General features: G+C 42.5%; 1 protein-coding gene across 1 annotated transcript; it reads left to right on the top strand.

The window, feature by feature from the left end:
• Nucleotides 1-53: 53 nt before the first annotated feature.
• On the top strand, nt 54-14,658 carry fnta (farnesyltransferase, CAAX box, alpha). The gene is made up of 9 exons (XM_041199227.1): nt 54-295; nt 2,183-2,268; nt 3,256-3,370; nt 5,754-5,858; nt 5,966-6,092; nt 8,609-8,757; nt 12,026-12,088; nt 13,614-13,785; nt 14,078-14,658. The coding sequence occupies exons 1-9, from the start codon at nt 69-71 to the stop codon at nt 14,219-14,221; spliced, it is 1,188 nt and encodes a 395-aa protein (XP_041055161.1). The 5' UTR covers nt 54-68; the 3' UTR covers nt 14,222-14,658.
• The last annotated feature ends 4,318 nt before the right edge of the window (nt 14,659-18,976 follow it).

Raw genomic sequence — 18,976 nt, 5'->3', positions numbered from 1 at the left:
ATCCTGGATTGAACCCGGTGCGCGCGCTTGCTCGCGCGGCGGGAAGTGACGTGCGGACGGCCCCGGGGATGGCGGCGGCGGCGGCGGCGGCGGCTGAGCGGGAGGTTGAGAGTGGGGCCTGGGGGGAGGCTGCTCCGGGAGCCGAGCGGCAGCCGGAGCCGGAAAGCGGAGAGGCCGAGCACGAGTCGCAGGGCTCGGCCTGGGAAGAGCTGAAGGCGGAGGGCGGGCGGCGGGCCTCCGGGGACTCGGAGAGCGGAGCCGGCGGCCGGAGGAACGACGGATACACCTTCTACAGGTGGGGGAGCCGGGGGCAGGGGGCCGGGGGCCTGGGCTGGAGCCGGGACCGGGACCGGGACCGGGGGCATGGGTCTGGGATGGGGCCGGGGGATGGAGCTGGGGCCGAGGGGCCGGGGCGCGGGGGCCTGGGCTGGGGCCGGAGCCGGGGCCGAGGGGCCGGGGGCCGGAGCCGGGACCGGGGGCATGGGTCTGGGATGGGGCCGGGGGATGGAGCTGGGGCCGAGGGGCCGGGGGCCGGAGCCGGGGCCGAGGGGCCGGGGGCCGGAGCCGGGGCCGAGGGGCCGGGGGCCGGAGCCGGGGCCGAGGGGCTGGGGACGGAGCCGGAGCCTGGGGTGAGATTAGGGTTTAGCGCCGGGACCCCGGCCTCTCGGTACCAACACTGACGGGTTAACCCCCTCCCTTTCCCCGGCTCCTGTCCCCCTGGCCTGAGCCCGGCCTCTGTTCTGAGTTGAGCTTTGCTGTGAATGGAGCTCATTATTCCCAAAGACTCTGTTGGAATTGGACAGATTTGGGATCAAGCAATGTGCCAGGCAGCTCATTCACCTTTGTTGTACATTTGAAAGCAACTTGGCACTGACGACCCAAATTTTAATATCATTGCAAAGAACAAGCAGAAAATTCCACTGAAGACACAAATTACAACTGTGTGGTTTGGGCTTGGCTAAGGCCGTCCCTCGACCCATAGTGATGGCAACAGCAATATATACAGCCCAGCAGCAGGGCTTTTGTCTTCGTAGAAAGCCCATGCTCTTGATTTTCACCCTTGACGGATGATTAGACCAGGATGATTTTAGTAGCTTGGAGTAGTGGCGTCGTTTTAAGGGAAAGGGGGGAGTGCCCAAGTTCATCTCTACACAAATACAAATTCTCATCATGGACCGTCTAGAAGTCTAAAACCTAAACTAACTTGTCACAAATGCAGTGTAGACTGCTGGGTCAGAGTGGGGCTCCAGAGCCACACCAGGCGATGCTTAACACAGAGTTGACCACCACGGCACAAACCGTTGTTTTACGAGACAGTGGGTTGACAATATGTTGAAATTGTAGCATTCAAAAGTTTTGCCTAATACTGTATATAAACTACCTGGTCTACTAGCCAGGTCAGCTACAGGAAAGCTTCATTTCTGGGCCATGGCTTGTAATGATTTCTAAACTGATGGACTCAGGATATCATAATTATTCACTAGCCATGACTAATAGTCTTAACAAACTACTTCAGTATTGTACAGTTTGTAATGAGGAGTAGTTCCGGTCTGAACTCGTTCCTGTTGTAACCATCATGTGCAATTCTGTTTTTTATTCACTGATTGTAAATTCCGGGTAAACACAACGTTTTTTTAGATGTTAATCTTCAGAGCTGATACCTTGTGATTTCTGTCTAACCATGGATTGCATTATTCTTCTTTGTGTAGCTGCTTTGTAATGCCATCTAAGCATTGGTTTGTAACTTCCCTAGTTCATGTTTTTACCGTATGCTCTCCAAGGGTGATATTGAATGCTGTTGATTTCACATACAGTGAAATGGTAAGCAAATTATTTTAAAATGTAGTGTGTGTTTTCCTCCATCCATTCTCCCCTGGTCTCCGAATAACTCAGTGCACTTAATGTGGGGTGGCACTGACCGATTAAAGACTGTGAGGACTAGACTCAATTCCTTGTCTGGGGCAAAATAACTGATCTTGGCCTGTGAGCCTACAGTTATCTTCAGCATCCTAGGCAATGGAAGGGAAAAATCACCCATTGCTGGTGGCTATCCAATGACTCCTGTCAGGAAGTGTCTACATGGACACCAGATAAGGGATAAGGTTTGACTCAGGTTCAATGCCTATGCTTTCCTTACATGACGCTTTAAGAAGCCCTAATCAAATTGTCATCCCTTTTCTAGAGACCGGAAGGAATGGGCTGATGTTAAGCCAGTTCCACAGGATGATGGCCCCAATCCAGTTGTTCAGATTGCTTACTCTGAGAACTGTAAGTGTTGAATTGGGGTTAAATTAATTTTGTGAATGAATTAATTCTGAACCTGATGACATCAAGAAGTTTTGATCTCTTTTACTGTGCTGTCCATCTTTTCTAAGCTGTTGATAAATAATTGAGTGCTACCACTTCTGCACTTTGCACCTCCCTAAGTCTTTCTTGTACTGATGCCCTTGTCTGTGCCATTGTGACGTCCAGAATCAATTCTTCCAGTGCACACCTGGCCAGCCTTCCATTCTACATTCTCTGTGAGCTCCATCTTATTCAAAATTCTCCTGCATGTACCCTAACTCACAGCAAGTTCTGTTCACTCATCATTCCTGTCCTTACTGATCAATGTTGTTTCCTTGTCCCCAAATGCATCTAATGTTCAATCCTTAAACTTGTATTTAAATTCTCCACTTCCTATTGCTGTTAAACTTTGCCACCCTCCCCCCAAAAACTCTGTACTTCTGACTCTGGCCTCTCGCGCATCCATCTCACTATTGGTCACTGTGGTTTCAGTTATGTTAGATGTACGTTCTGACATCCCTCTGCCTTCAACTCTTCTGTCTTCCATTAAGATCTTCCTCAAAGCTCACCCCTTCGAACACCCGTACTAATAATCACTTTTTGAATTGTCATTCATTTGTTCCTTGAACCTTTGAAGTACCCTGGGACATTTCCTCTACAGTAAAGGTACTATCATCAATGCAAATTGTTGCTATAACACTGCGTTTTACTGTACTTTTTATGGTCTTTGGAGTCCTCAATCTTGAACCTGCAAAACTTTGAACCTCTGAATGAGCTTTCATGTATTCAAACCAGCTTTGTTACCAGAATTGACCAATCATCATTGAGAGGAAATGTATTCATTGGTCCCCCATTCCACTCAGAATGCTCATTTGAAAAATGCCTTTTCAAAATTTGTATTTTTGAATTCTCGATAATTCATTTGTTGGAAACTCCAGATTTCTAAAGTTGTATTTTTTTCCCTTCCAGTTAAAGATGTGTATGATTACTTCAGGGCTGTTCTAAAGCTTGATGAACGGAGTGAGCGAGCACTCAATCTGACGACCGATGCAATAGAACTGAATGCTGCAAATTACACAGTATGGTAAGGCAGTTTAAACCAGCAATCAGTTCCCTTTGTGGAGAAGTGACAGTTAAAATTTACAGCAATCCTTTACTTCCGAGCTTATGCATTTTTCATTTTAATATCGTTACTTAACGGTGAACAACTTCTGCGCATGGTTGATTTCTTTCTAAAGTAGCATTGACATGTAAAGTAAATCTAGAATTTAAAAACTTGTGTAATTCAGGCTTGGTTTTCTTATCTGCTTGTAGAATTTATAATGATAAAGAGAATTCTTTTGAGTGCAGTTATGTGCAGTAGGAGTGAAAATTAGATTCCAAGGCCAAAGGGGATTTTATTGTCAATAGCCCTGAGCAGATTGGGATTTTATCAGTTAATGGTGCAACGATGCTATTAAGTGCATCTTGGAAAATTATTTTACATTACATTTGCCTCGTGGTTCACCTTATTTGTTTTAAAAACAATGTGGCTCAGCCACTCCTCTTAGCTATTGAGCATATTCCATTGTAATTGTCAGAGTACAACTCCTAATTTTGGACTTTATAAATTCTCAACCTGATCGTCGGTTTTGTATGTCATCACCAGTCTCCACCCCTACCTCAGCCCATCTGCTCCTAAAGCTCTCATTCACCTCATTGTCATTTCCAGAAGATAATTTTTATTGGTCTTAAAATGCTAGCAAGTGCTGCCTTCTTGAACCACAGCAGTGCTTGTGGTGAAGCGGCTCTCACAAATGTGTTATGTAGGAATTCCAGGATATATCCTTAGTGCTGATGAAGGACCAGTATTATATGTCCAAGTTAGGATAGTATGTGATTTGGAGGTGATGGTGTTCCCACAACATTGTTCCCCAAATCCTGCTTGATGGTTGAAGGCGCAGAAGAGCAAGATTCTTTTAAGGTAAACATTATGTTATAATTGCATTGTAAATGTTTTTGCCTCCACTATTTTACCCGTGAGTGTTAAAGTACTTGGAATATATAAATTCTTCCTAATCTCTGTTTTAGATTTACTTTTTACAAATTCATACGGACTTCACCTGGATCTTCCCACTTAGTTTTGACTTAAAAGTAATATTCTGGGTTTCAGTAGGCATATCTTTGCTGCATGGTGACCAGAATCAAGCACAGTATCCAAGTGGGACCTGACTGGTGCATTGTAAAACCCCAATAAACCCTCTGGGAACTTGTAGTCTACTGTTCATTTGTCCCAGCACAGTATTACCGTTTCATATTACTTTGCGGTATGTGTAGAAATGCAGAGCCATAAGACTTCCATCACTTTTTAATGTCCTAAGTATCTCCTGTGTACCGCTGATTTGATTGAACATGGTAAATGAGAGCAAAAACAGTAAATGTGGTATTAGGATTGTGTTCCTTCTTGGCTTGGCTTAGTTTCATTGCCACCTCATGATCGTAAAGTGGTAGAGTCTAAACCAACTCTAAGGTTTGAGCACAATCTATAGTGACAATTCTGTATGGTACTGATGGATTGATGTATGTTGGAGGCGTGAGCTTGGGCGAGACCTAATCTGCTTGTTCCAGTTGCCCAGACGGGTGATAAAGATCTAATGTCACTATTGAAAGAAGGCCAGGCAGCTCTCCCGGGTGTGCTGGACCAACATTTCTGTCTCCAACAACACCAGCAAAAGTAGATTAGCAGACCATTCATCTCATTGATGTGGGTGGGATGTTGCTGCACCCAAATTGGTGGCCTACATAATGACAGTGACAGCATTTCAAAAGTAATTTGTGTGAAGCTTCTTGGTATGTTCCTCAGTGCTGTGGTAGGAAATCTGGAACTCTCTTCCCCAAAACGCTGTGGATAATGAGACACTTGGAGCTGTCAAGAGTGAGATGGGCAGTTTTGTTTCAGGTAAGGGTAGCCAGGGATCTGGAGCAAAGACTGCTAAGTGAAGTTTAGGTCCAGTTAAACCACGATTCTAATGGAATAGTGGAACACACTTGAGAAGCTGAATGGCCACCTCCTGGTCCTGTATAAATGCAAATTTCTTTCCATCGGTACTGACTGCTTATTTGCAATCATGGCATACATTGTGTCACTTGGCGCTCTACCATCTAGAATTTCTGTTACCCTGGTACGAATCATCACTTTATCAACTGGAAGCAATTAAGGAGTTATTTGGAACCCGTATCTGTATACTGTATTATTTTATACTTTAATTTGTTTTAATGGACTGTTGAAGATGAGAAGTAAAAAGAATACTGTTCTTTACTTCCTGAGTACATCATATTAGGTCATGCCGCTCGTATTGCACTTTATTCCATTGGTAAAAATGGAACTTTCCGTTAACGGGCATTTTTGACTAACTGGCGGCGCCCCCCCCCTCGTTCTCCATGCTTGCTGGATAATAAAGATTTCACTGTCATTTTATTCTCTTCAGGCATTTCCGCAGAGTGGTGTTGCAGTCTTTGAACAAGGACCTCAACGAGGAATTAATTTACATCTCGGACATCATTGAGGACCAACCCAAGAACTATCAAGTTTGGTATGTAAAAACACGGCTGCTTACCATGTTAGTAAAAAGGAACAGGTGATTTGAGAGGGAAGTTTTTCTTTTAAAAAATGAGACTTTGTAACTCTGTTGGCTTCTAGGTATCACAGACAGAAGATTGTGGAATGGTTAAAAGATGCTTCGCAGGAGCTGGGATTTATTTCTGGGATACTCAAACAAGATGCAAAAAACTACCATGCCTGGCAGCACAGACAGTGGGTGATTAAGGTACTCCACTTGTTCTTATTCTCTTACCACTCTATTGAAGATTAACCCATTGAAGAGACTTCTTTTTATTTTAACCATCTAGGTGAGGAGCCAAGGACAGAAACAAAGTTGGAAGGGGGCAGGGAGGTGATGGGCTATGTTGAGGTCAGGTGACATCAAGCTTGGGTTTTAAATGTGTGTCAGAAGACTGAGGGAGTAATTACGTAGGATGTACAGTACAGAAACAGGCCATTCGGCCCAACCAGCCCATGCTGGTGTTTATCCTCCACTTGAACTGCCTGCCATCTTTTCTCATCCAAATCTACAACGTTATCATGTATTCCCTTCTCCCTCATATGCTTGTTTGGCTTCCCCTTAAATGCATCTATAATATTCACCTCAACCACTCCCTGTGTGGTAACTTCCACATTCTCACCGCTCTTTGGGTAAAGAAGTTTTTTTCTGAAATCCTCATTGTATTTATTGGGGACTATTTTATATTGATGGTCTCTAGTTATGCTCTTCTGCACAAGAGAAAACATTCTCTCTGCATCCACTATATCAAAACCTTTCATAATTTTAAAGATCTCTGTTATATCACCTCTAAGCTTTCTTTTTCAAGAGAAGAGAGACCCCACCTGTCAATCCTTTCTTGATTATATATACCCGTACATTTCTGGTACCATCCTTGTAAACCTTCTCTGCATCCTCCCCAGTGTCTCTATGTTTTTTATAATATGGCAACCAGATCTGCACACACTGCTCTTAACGTGTGGTGTAACCAAAGTTTGATATGGCATTAACATAACTTCCCTACCTTTCAATACTATCCCTCTATAATTAAAATCTAGTGCTTGCTTTGCTTTTTTTATGGTCTTGCTAATCTGTAGCATAGCTTTTAGTGATTGATGTATTTCTACTCTGAGATCCCTTTGTTCCCCTACCCTGCCAAAACTTTCACCTTCCAGGTAATAAATGACCTCCCTGTTCTTCCTACCAGAATGTACTGCCTTATGTTTAACTGTGTTGGACTTAATTTGCCAATAATTAATTCACCCATTCTGTAAGTTTATTGATGTCCTCCTGTAATTTGTTTCCCCCCCTCCTAATTTGGTGTCATCTGCAAACTTAATGCTGGATATTTGATTCCAAAGTTCAAATTATTAACATAAATTTTGAACAGCAGTGTGTATGTAAGACCGAGATAGTTAGGTTCTTGATTGGTAAGGGGATCAAAGGTTACGGGGAGAAGGCGGGAGAATGGGGTTGAAAAACTTATCAGCCATGATTGAATGGCGGAGCAGACTCGATGGGCAGATTGGCCTAATTTCTGCTCCTGTGTCTATGGTCCCGTCACTGATCGTTGTGGAATACCGATTTCTACCTTCTGCCACTCTGAATAACTACATTTTATTACCGCTCTCTGCTTTCTGACTTGAAGCCAGCTAGCAATCCATTTTGCTACTTGTCCCCTGGCTGTACATTCTATGACCTTATTCAGTAGTCTGACATAGGGCACCTAATCAAGGCCTTTTGAAAATCCAGATAAATTACATCTACTGCATTACCATTATCTACTCTCTCTGTTACCTCCTCAAAAAAATCAATAAGATTGGTCAACCAATATTTTCCCTTTTGAAACCTGTGCTAACTATTCAATATTATATTTCTCATTTATAGATACTCTTCTATCCTCTGCTTTAGAAGGGATTCCATTATTTTTCATACCACTGATTTTAAGCTGACTGGTCTATAATGTTCTGTCCCTCTTCTTTCGTTTATGAGTTCCACAGACTTGAATGCCTAGAAAGAGTGGATTAAAGTAGGCGATGACACAGTGACCTCAAGATGGGAGGTTAACCAGTAGGGACTAAGATGTGGAGAAATTTCTTCATTAACAGAGTTGTGACTCTTTTGAATTCTCTACCCCAGAGGGCTGTGCATCTTCAGTTGTTAAGCATATTCAAGACTGAAATTGATAAATTCTTAAACACCAAGAAAGGGTGTGGAGTTGATGTAGTTCAGCCGTGATCTTATTGAATGGTGGAGCAGGCTCAAGGGGCTGTATGTCTTGCACCTTCTCCTGTTTCTTACATTATAAAGACATGAGGGTTAGAAGAAGAGGACATTGAACTTGGCATCCTCCTATGACTCAATCCTCTTTCATTATTAAGCTTAGCTACCAGGAGATATAAATGTTATTTTTTGACCATCCTTTGGTTGGTCTGTTCTGAATTGTCCCTTTGGTTCATTCACTCTGCAAAGCCTGTTCTCCTTGAGTCAGAATGTAATAGTACATGAGCTATAGATTAGCTACCTAGGCTAGTCTTTGTTCTTTGAAATATATTGTGCACCTGCACGGTTTGTCTGTTGCATCTCTTGCGAGTGTGGTATGTAGACCCTTCCTTATTGTAGGTATCACTCAGTTGTTACCTTTGGAAAAGGGTTTGGATCTAACTGAAAAACCTTCTGCACACAGCATGGGCAAGGTTCTGCTGCGTAGAGTGCTGATTTTTGTCACATTCTGTGTTTTGCAGGAATTCAACCTTTGGAATAATGAACTAGCGTATGTGGATCAGCTGCTAGAACAGGATGTGCGAAATAACTCTGCGTGGAACCAGCGATATTTTGTCATTTCAAACACCAGCGGTTTTGATGATGCTGCAGTACTTGATCGTGAAGTCGAGTTAGTCTTCTTGCATATATTTTAATTATCTCCACTTGCAATTAATAAAACTTCTGCCTCCAGTTAGGGTGGTGTTCAGTTAGGAGGATTTCAAAGTCACCGAGCTTGGAGCTCAACTGATATGTAGAACACCATCATTTCAAAATGAAAATAATTTCCAGTAGCTGAGGGTACATATCCAGGGTTGTGAAGCAAAATTTTCTCACTGAGGTCAGGAAATTTTTCGTTAGAAAAGAAAGAACTTGAATTTATTTAGCGCCTTTCATGACCTGAGGTTGCCCCAAAGTGATTTACAGCCACTGAATTACTTTTGAAGGGTGATCCCTGTTGTAATGTAGGAAACACGGCAGCCAGATTGCATAAAGCAAGCTTCCAAAAGCCACAGTGTGGTCATGATCTGATTTTGTAATGAATTATGATAAATATCGGCCAGATCATCGGGAGAACTCTGCTGTTCTAAACCAGAAAGGGCAAATAGCCTTTCAGTTAAACGTCTCACTCCCTGCACTGAAATGTCGGCCTGAATTTGGTGCTGCGGTCCTAGAATGGGACTTGGACCCACAATTTTCTAACAGGACAAGAGTTTTTTTTAATGGGTTGTCAGTGTTGCTGGCAAGGCCCATTTTTTGCCCATCCCAAATTTCCCTTGAACTGAACACTTCAGTGGGCAGTTAAGCATCAACCACTTTGCTGTGGGTCTGGAATCACATGTAGGACAGACCAGGTAAGGATGGCAGATTTCCTTCCCTAAAGGGAATTAGTGAACCAGATGGGTTTTTACAACAATCAATTGCTGAGCAGGTCTAACAGCATCTGTTGAGAGAAAGACAGAGTTAACGTTTCAAGTCCGTATGACTTCTTCAGAGCTCTAAGAAGAGTCACGCCACTGTTACCACTACAGCACCATCTCCTTGGCTCACTCTTAAGTCAAACTGTTACTTAATGAGAAGGCAATAAACTTAGTATTCTGTACTGATGAGATTGAACAGATTAAAGAGCCTCCTTTATCTGAACTTCAGTTGTAACGATAAAATAATCTATGCTCACAAATTTGAGTTTCTTTTGGAGAGAGCTTTATGAGGTGTATGACACCAGGGTAAACTGCTAGTAATGGGAGCAATTTACGAAGTTGACTATCGCACAAAATGTCCAAGTATTGGTACAAAGTGTTTTAAGTATATTGGCCCAGATGTTCTTTCCCTGTTGCGATTTGATACCAGTATTCTAAGTATGTCCCGTGACAACCTGAGATGTGTATATTCGCTGTTCTAAAACACACTGATAGGCAATTAGAGTTCCTGTTCGAGGAGATGGCACACTCTGGGTTAATGCTGTGTGGTAACTTAAACCTCCACCAGAGTTAATGAAGTTTTTTGTATTAATTAGCAGATAACATAAGAGCAGGAGTAGGCCATTTTGCCCCTCAAGCCTGCCCCGCCATTCCATAAGATAATGGCTGATCTGCCCCAGGCCTCAACTCCTCTTTCGTGGCAGCTCCTCATAGCCCTCAACTCCCCGATATTTTAAAAACTGATCTACCTCCTCTTTAAATACTTTCAGTGATCTAGCCTCCACAACTCTGAGGTAGAGAATTCCAGACATTCACTACCTGCTGAGAGAAGAAATTCCTTCGCACCTCAGAATCTTGTACATTTCAATAAGATCACCCTTCATTCTTCTAAACTCTAATGAATAAAGGCCTAACCTGTTTAGCCATTCTTGACAAGTCAACCCTTTCAGCCCAGGAATCAGCCTAGTGAATTTCTTTTGAACTGCCTCCAATGCCAGTATATCCTTTCTTAAATATGGGGACCAAAACTACACGGTCTCACCTAGGTGCGGCCTCACCAACACCCTGTACAGTTGTCACAAGACCCTTTTTTTAAACTCCAACCCCCTAGCAATACAGGCTAAAATTCCATTTGCCGCCTTAATTACTAGCTGCAGCTGCATGCTAACCCTTTGTGTTTCATGCACAAGAACACCCAGATCCCTCTGTGATGCACTTTTTTGGAGTCTCTCCACTTAATAATAGTCTGCCTTTTGATTTTTCCTACCAAAGTGCATGACCTCACACTTTCCTACATTAAACTCCATCTGTCAAGTTTTTGCCCACTCACTCAACCTGTCCATATCCCCTTGCAGATTCCTTATGTCCTCATCACAATATGCCCTGCCACTTATTTTTGTATCGTCAGCAAATTTGGATACATGACACTCTGCCCCCTCCTCCAAGTCATTAATATAGATAGTAAATGATTGAGGACTGATCCTTGTGGCACTCCACTAATTACATCTTTCCAACCTGAAGAAGACCCATTAATCCCGACTGTCTTCTATGTGTTAGCCAATCCTCAATCCATGCTAATATATTACCCCCAGTACCGTGAGCTCTTGTGCATCAACTCTGCTTGTTAAATCCTCGAAGAGCTCTAGCAAATTTGCCAAACATGATTTCCCTTTCACAAAACCATGTTGATTCTGATTGCGTTAAGCTTTTCTAAATGTCCTGCTATTTCTTCCTTAATAATGGAGTTTAGCATTTTCCCAATGACAGATGTTAAGTTTCCTGCTTTTTGTCTCCCTCCCTTCTTGAGCAGGGACGTTACAAGATAGAATAGTTCCCTCTCCCGAAAAATTAATTTAAAATATAATGTCCTGTTTAGGAAAAGAACTTAAAGATTTGAGAGTTCTCAATTTTTATCAAATGACCTGTCTTGCAGTAGCAGTTACTTCATTTTAATTGCTCAGTAAAAATATAATCTGTTTCTCCATATGAACATTGGAGTTGTAATAGATCATGGCTGTCACTAGAGGGAGTCACAGGCCTGTTTTAACTGCTGATGAATGGCCAAGAATGTTGTAGTGAATATAAATATAGAAAATATTAAAACTGCACAGTTTCTGTGTCTGAACTTCACGCTATCTGTGTAAATTTAGCACACTGTAATTTCACCTTCCAGGAAAGGTTGCAGTGGGGAGAGGTGATTATGATAGTTAATGTTGTTTCCTGTTATGTGGTAATGATTATAGATGAGCAAGCTATGCAGCCAAGCTACTGAAATTATTCTGATTTCAAAATAACCTGTGCAGTTTCAGCCCCTAATAATCTACATGAATTACTTTGAAAGAACGGTCAAAAACATGATCTCATAGTTAGGTTGACAACTAGTCTTTACTATGCTTGATAATGGATCATTGAACTTCTGTCTGTAAATGAAGCCCTTATTCTTCATGTTATCTAACATTATTGTGTATTACTTTATAGGTATACCCTGAAGTTGATCAAAAAGGCTCCTCATAACGAAAGTGCATGGAATTATTTGAAGGGGTAATGTTCAGTTTTTTTCAGAATTGTGCATCATATTAATTCAAAGCTGGTGTAAAGCTACCAGAGAGATCAAGGTTTCAAACCATTTTATCTTATTGGTCTGATAAGGATGGAAATTGCCTAAAGGTAATTGTTAGTCTATAAATAGACACAGGAATTGCTGGACAAAAAAAGACCAAAGTTTGACTTTGATCATCCTGGTAGTCAAATGATACAGTGATAATGGAGTTGTTCACTAATCACTACAATAAATCTCTATCAGTTGCTGTACAGAAAACCCAGTCATGATGTGAGAAACCCCCCCTCCCTCCCCAGTGGTTTTGGGAACCAGAGGTCCAAAGACACCTTTTCCTCCCAAACATGCTACCCTTACCATTCATATACTGTAACCCAAAGTATAATTTTCTGAAAGAAATTTGTCTACTTTATATTTGAATGAATTAATACTATCTGTTTCCACTGTCTCCCTAGGGGAGATAGACCACTTGCTTACTGAAATAATGTTTCCCCGGATTAGTTTGAATTTAACCCCCCACCTTTGCAAGCACAAGCTTGTGTCCTTGTGTTCTTCTGATCTGGATAAGGTGACATAGCTTGCTATGGTCTAAGCTATTTAGTTCCTTTACAATTTGAGGAACCTACCCATATTAATCAGCAATATGAAATTAAGCAACCTATATGATCATTGCTTCATAGCAATGCTGCCAGATTATAAATCACTGCGTGCAGTGGTTTTTTTTTTAAAACCTAATCTCCAGTACACTGTGTCGCTTTACTGTAGAAACTAAAATTTTAGGCTCCTTTTAGTTGTGTCTGAGTTTTGAGTTCAGTTCTTTTCTATCTCTTTAATTGGGATCTGATGAAATCGCATTCTACTTTATGTAGCTATTTTATCTTTACATATGTGTGCCTGTGCATATACACGTATTTTAATGCAATTATTTTTATAAAGAGGTGTACATTCACACATTTTATGAAGCAATTATATTACAGTATGTTCAGGTAGATATTTTCTTAGGTGGTTGTACGTTTAGGTATTCAGCCACACATTTTTTATGAACATGTACATTCCTGTCGATCGTTTATGGAGTCACTGCTCATCTTGACTGCTGAGTATCTATTCAAAGAAAGTATCCCCACATCAGGCTGCTGGAATGGCTGTAGTGCTGGTCAGGACCAAGGCACTTTGGGTTTTGCAGTGAATTAGTGTTGAAAAGATAGTGGGAAAAGGTCCTACACGATGTTCGTATTGGTGGGAGTTGGTGTCCTTGATCGCCAGTGGGTGGGTCGATGCACCATGGGGGTAGTTTGTGTTGGATAAGTCTCCAAGGTCCCCAGAATATACAATTCACTCTTGGCTCCTTTTGGATCACACAGTTAGTGTAAATAGTTTTTGATCAGAGAGAAGCCATTGAGTGTAGTGTAATTTTACTTTGTGGCATTTAATTTTAACCAGTTAGTTTGAATTCAATATTCTTGGCATTTGAAAAATTAACACTTGTTTCTGTCTCTCTCTTTTCCCAAGAATTCTACAGGATCAGATTCTCTCCAAGTATCCCAACCTTTTGGAGCAGATTTTGCAATTGATGGAGCAATTTAGTTCCCCCTACTTGATTGCTTTCCTTATTGACATATATGAAGACCTCTTGGAGAACAACTGTGAAAACAGGGAAGCGATCCTAAACAAAGCACTGGAGGTCAGTCAATTGGTCTTGGGTTGAAATCCAGAGGGTGACAGGGCTAAGTTGAATAACAATAACAGGTCCTAATTTATTATGGTACAGGCATCCATTTTGCCAAGAAAGGGACATTCCCATTAATTCAGCCTCTTGTGAAGCACCCTGAAATGTTTTTCTCTGTAAAGGTGCTGCATTAATACAAGTTATTGAAATTAACTTGGGCAGTTGTGGGGAATCAAAATTTAAGGAATTGGGGAAAGGAAATTGATGCATTTTAGATTTTCAATTTTTCAATCCCTATTTCTTTCAGCTGTGTGAGAGTCTGGCTGTAAAACGAGATACAATCCGACAGGAATACTGGAGATACTTTGCAAGATGCCTGAATGATAAGTATGGTGTTAAGCAGGAAGGCACTGAGCCTGCAGAATGTGAAGACTCCCTTCAAGAGAGCTGAAGTAGCTGAAAGCCATTATTGCAGTTTGCATCTCTAGTATGCAGGGCAAAAAAAGTGATCAATAATGATTGTTTTTTCACATTCCTCTTTAATTTTCTCAACATCTACAGAGCACCCTTGTGTATGTAAATGTGTAAAAACATAACTTTTTGTACGTGTATATATATTATTTGAAGTGCAAAGCTAGGAATAATTAACAACTGTCCAACTACATTTTGTCACTTTTTTGCCTTGAATGCACACTTACAATTATGTTCTCTTGTGTTCTATTTCGTTTGTAACTAAGTCAGCTTTATTCAGGGGGGATAGATATCGAATTTTATTTAAAATATTACATTTTTTTAGTTGCCATTATTGCAATTAAAATATTTACAAAGCTACATTGTCAGTGTTGTATAGTTTATACTTTCTGCCAATAAAATCTTCTGTGGAAGTGGTAAATGTTTTCTGTCTTGTTCATTAGTAAAAATACACAAAGCCAGTTCATTTTCAATCATTCAGTACTTACATTTCCTTTTTAATTAATGACTGTGCACATTAATTGTGCACAATTTGCGGAGGTGTGTAAAAACAATAACAATAGGGTAATTATATTAGGTGATTTCAACTTTCCCAACTATAATTGAGATAGCCATAGTGTTAAGGGCTTGGATGGAGTGGATTTCTTGAAATGTGTTCAGGAGAACTTTTTAGGTCAATATGTAGAAGGTCCAACAAGGTACGGTGCAGTGCTGGACCTAATTCTGGGGAATGAAGCCGGATAGGTGGCTGAGGTGGTGGTGGGCGAGCATTTTAGTGATAGCGACCACAACATGGTATAGTTTAAGTTTGTTATGGACAAATAAATAGACAAGTTGCAAAAAATTGTTTTGGATTGGGGGAAGCATGGATTTTAGTAAAATAAGGCAGGATCTGGCCAAGGTAGATTGGGAACAGCTACTTGTGGGGAAATCTACAGAGGAGCAGTGGGTGGTGTTCAAAAAGGGAATGGGGAGGGTACAGGCTCAACACGTTCCCTCTAGGGTGATAGGAAGGAGTAACAAGCTCAGAGAACCATGAATGACCAGAGACATTCAGGTTACGATGAGAAGAAAAAGAGGCTTTTAGCAGGTACAAGGGAAGCAGATCAGCAGAGGCATTAGTGGAGTACAGAAAGTGCAGGGTAGAGCTTAAGAAAGCAATTAGAGCAAAGAGGGGATATGAAAAAGCTCTGGCTGGTAAAAGTAGGGAAAATCCCAAGGTGGTATATAAGTATATCAAAGGGAAGAGAATAACCAGGGAAAGAGTAGGGACCAAGGGGGCAATCTATGGGTGGAGCCAGAGGACATTGCTAGAGTGTTGAATAAATACTTCACATCCATCTTCACCCAAGAGAATGAAGATGAAGGTATCAAACTCAGGGAGAGAGACTGCGAGGTTCTTGAGCAAATTGATATAGGGAGTGACAAGGTCTTGGAGGTGTTGGCAGGCTTAAAAGTGGACAAATCTCCAGGTCCAGATGATTTGTGTCCAAGACTGCTGAGGGAGGAGATCGCAGGGGCTCTGACCCAAATTTTTAATTCCTCTCTGGCCATGGGGAAGGTGCCAGAGGACTGGAGAACAGCTAATGTGGTTCTGCTATTTCAGAAGGGTTGTAGAGATAAGCCAGGGAACTACAGGCCAGTGAGTATCCCATCAATGGTAGGGAAACTATTGGAGAAAATTCTGAAGGAGAGAATCTATCTCCACTTGGAGAGGCGAGGTTTGATCAGGGATAGTCAGCATAGCTTTGTCAGAGGGAGTTCATGCCTAACAAATTTAATTTTTTGAGGAGGTGACCAGGTGTGTAAATGAGGGTAGTGCAGTTTATGTAGTTTATATGGATTTCAGCAAAGTCTTTGACAAGGTCCCACATGGGAGACTTATAAAGAAGGCAAGTGCACATGGGATACAGGGTAATTTGATAAGGTGGATTCAAACTTGGCTTAGTTGTAGGAGACAGAGGGTGATGACAGAAGGATGCTTTAGTGACTGGAAGCTAGTGTCCAGCGTACCACAGGGATCTGTGCTCAGTCCCCTATTATTTGTTATTTATATAAACAACATAGATGACTATGTGGGGGGGGAGTGGGTGGGGGCGGTGGGGTTAGGATTAGTAAGTTTGCGGATGACACAAAGATTGGCTGGATGGTTAAGTGTGGTTGAGTGTCTTGGGCTACAGGAAATTATAGATGGGATGGTCAAATGGGCAGATAACTGGCAGATAGAATCTAACCCTGAAAAGTTTGAGGTGATACACTTTGAAAGGAGTAATTTGACAAGGAAGTATTCAATGAACAGCATGACACGAGGAAGTTCTGAGGAACAAAGGGACCTTGGTGTGTGTCCATAGATCACTGAAGGCGGAGGAGCATGTTATTGGGGTGGTGTAAAAGGCATATGGGACACTTGCCTTTATTAATCGGGGCATAGATTACAAAAGTAGGGAGGCCATGTTGGAGTTGTATAAAACCTTGGTGAGTCCACTGTGTGCAGTTCTGGTCACCACATCATAGGAAGGATGTGATTGCACTGGAGGAGGTGCAGAGGAGATTCACCAGGATGTTGCCTTGGATGAAACATTTAAGTTATGAAGAGAGGTCGGATAGACTTGCTTTGTTTTCATTGCAGCAGAGGAGACTGATGGGCGACCTGATCGAGGTGTACAAGATTATGAGGGGCATGGACAGGGTGGATAGGGTGCAGCTGATCCCCTTATTTGAAGGGTCAGTCACAAGGGGACGTAAGTTCAAGGTAAGGGGCAGGAGGTTTAGGGGGGAATGTGAGGAAAAACTTTTTTACCCAGAGGGTGGTGACGGTCTGGAATGTGCTGCCTGGGAGGTTGGTGGAGGTGGGTTGCCTCACATCCTTTAAAGCACCTGGATGAGCACTTGGCACGTCATAACATTTAAGGCTATGGGCCAAGTGCTGGTAAATGGGACTAGGTAGGTAGGTCCGGTGTTTCTCACATGTCGGTGCCGACTCGATGGGCCAAAGGGCCTCTTCTACACTGTGTGATTCTGTGACTGGATTGCCATTCGGGTCAAAAGATCTTGGGTGTGAAATTCGGATCAGTGACAGTGCTATGGAATGCAGAGGCCCTCTGGATAGGGCTCACACAGCACCTCCAGCCACTTCTGGCGCAGCCCATATGAGGTAGACATTTTCTTAGGTGGTTGTACTTTTAGGTATCCAGCCACACGTTTTTTATGAACATGTACATTCCTGTAGATAGTTTATGGAGTCACTGCTCATCTTGACTGCTGAGTATCTATTCAAGGAAAGTATCCCCACATCAGGCTGCAGTGCTGGTCGGGACTGAGGCACCTTGGGCTTTGCAGTGTATTAGTGCTGGGAAGAGCATGCATGAGGTGTACCCTGCAAGTGCCAGAAGTCTCCCAAGCGGTACAGTCCTGACAGCAAACGTTCACCCCAGCTAATCTGAAGCACTATCTACAAACTAGAGCCACTTGATATATTCACTTAACGCTCACCAAAGTACGTGCTGTCAGTTGCATGAAGGACCCAGCACTTGTGTTAAAGGGTCAGGCTCCCAATCTGCGATTAAGCTAATTTAATTTCTGCTATGTCGAAGTTTCTGGAAGTACTGTGGAGCATTTTGGAGGTGTTAAAATTTTTTGGAAGCCTGGTGTTTATATCACACTTTTCACATCCACTGGACATCTTAAAACACTCTACCGCTAATGAAGTACTTTTTGAAGCGTAGTCACTGTTGCAATATAGGAAACATGACAGCTAATGTGAACACAGCTAGAGCCCACAAACAGCCATATAATGACCAGATATTTTATTTTTTTATGTTGGTTGAGGGATAAATGTTGGCTAGGACACTGGGGATAGCACCTCTGCACCTCTTTGTGATAGTTTTTTAATCATTCATGGGATGTGGATGTTGCTGGTTAGGCCTGTATTTACTGCCCATCCCTAATTGCCCTTGAGAAAATGATGGTGAGCTGCCTTCTTGAACCGCTGCAGTACATGTGGTGCAGGTACACCCATAGTGCTGTTAGGGATGGAGTTCCAGGATTTTGACCCAGCGACAGTGAAGGAACGGTGATATAGTTCCAGGTCAGGATGGTGAGTGGCTTGGAGGGGAACTTCCAGGTGGTGGTGTTCCCATGCGCCTGCTGCCCTTGTCCTTCTAGATGGCAGTGATTGTGGGTTTGGAAGGTGCTGTCTAAGGAGGCTTGGTGAATTCCTGCAGTGCATCTAGTAGACGGTACACACTGTTGCTACTGTGTGTCAGTGGTGGAGGGAGTGAATGTTTGTGGATGGGATACCAAGCAAGTGAGCTGCTTTGTCCTGGCTGGTGTCAAGCTTCTTGAGAGTTGTTGGAGCTGTATTGATCCAGGCAAGTGCAGAGTATTCCATCACACTCCTGACTTGTGCCTTGTAGATGGTGGACAGGCTTTGGGGAGTGAGGAGGTGAGTTACTTGCCTACAGGATTCCTAGCCTCTGACCTGCTCTTGTAGCCACAGTATTTATATGGTTAGTCCATAGTGTTGATAGTGGGGGCTTTCAGTGATGATAATGCCATTGAATGTCAAGGGGTGATGGTTAGATTCTCTCTTGTTGAAGATGGTAGATGGTCATTGCCTGGCACTTGTGTGGCATGAATGTTACTTACCATTTGTCAGCCCAAGCCTGAACATTGTCCAGGCCTTGCTGTATGGTGCAATGGGATCTTTTACATTTACCCGAGCTGGTAGATAAAA

The sequence above is a fragment of the Carcharodon carcharias genome, chromosome 1 (genome assembly GCF_017639515.1).
Source record: "Carcharodon carcharias isolate sCarCar2 chromosome 1, sCarCar2.pri, whole genome shotgun sequence".
Taxonomy (NCBI): domain Eukaryota; kingdom Metazoa; phylum Chordata; class Chondrichthyes; order Lamniformes; family Lamnidae; genus Carcharodon; species Carcharodon carcharias.
The sequence above is the reverse complement of the archived record's forward strand: the minus strand, read 5'-3'. Positions and strand labels throughout refer to the sequence as shown.

What these genes read in the sequence shown, in the direction of transcription:
- fnta (XM_041199227.1), top strand. Translation starts at nt 69, where the DNA reads ATGGCGGCGGCGGCGGCGGCGGCGGCTGAGCGGGAGGTTGAGAGTGGG. An exon ending in GATTGCTTACTCTGAGAACT is followed by an intron (nt 2,269 to 3,255) that starts GTAAGTGTTGAA and finishes TTTCCCTTCCAG; the next exon opens with TTAAAGATGTGTATGATTAC. An exon ending in TCCTAAACAAAGCACTGGAG is followed by an intron (nt 13,786 to 14,077) that starts GTCAGTCAATTG and finishes TATTTCTTTCAG; the next exon opens with CTGTGTGAGAGTCTGGCTGT.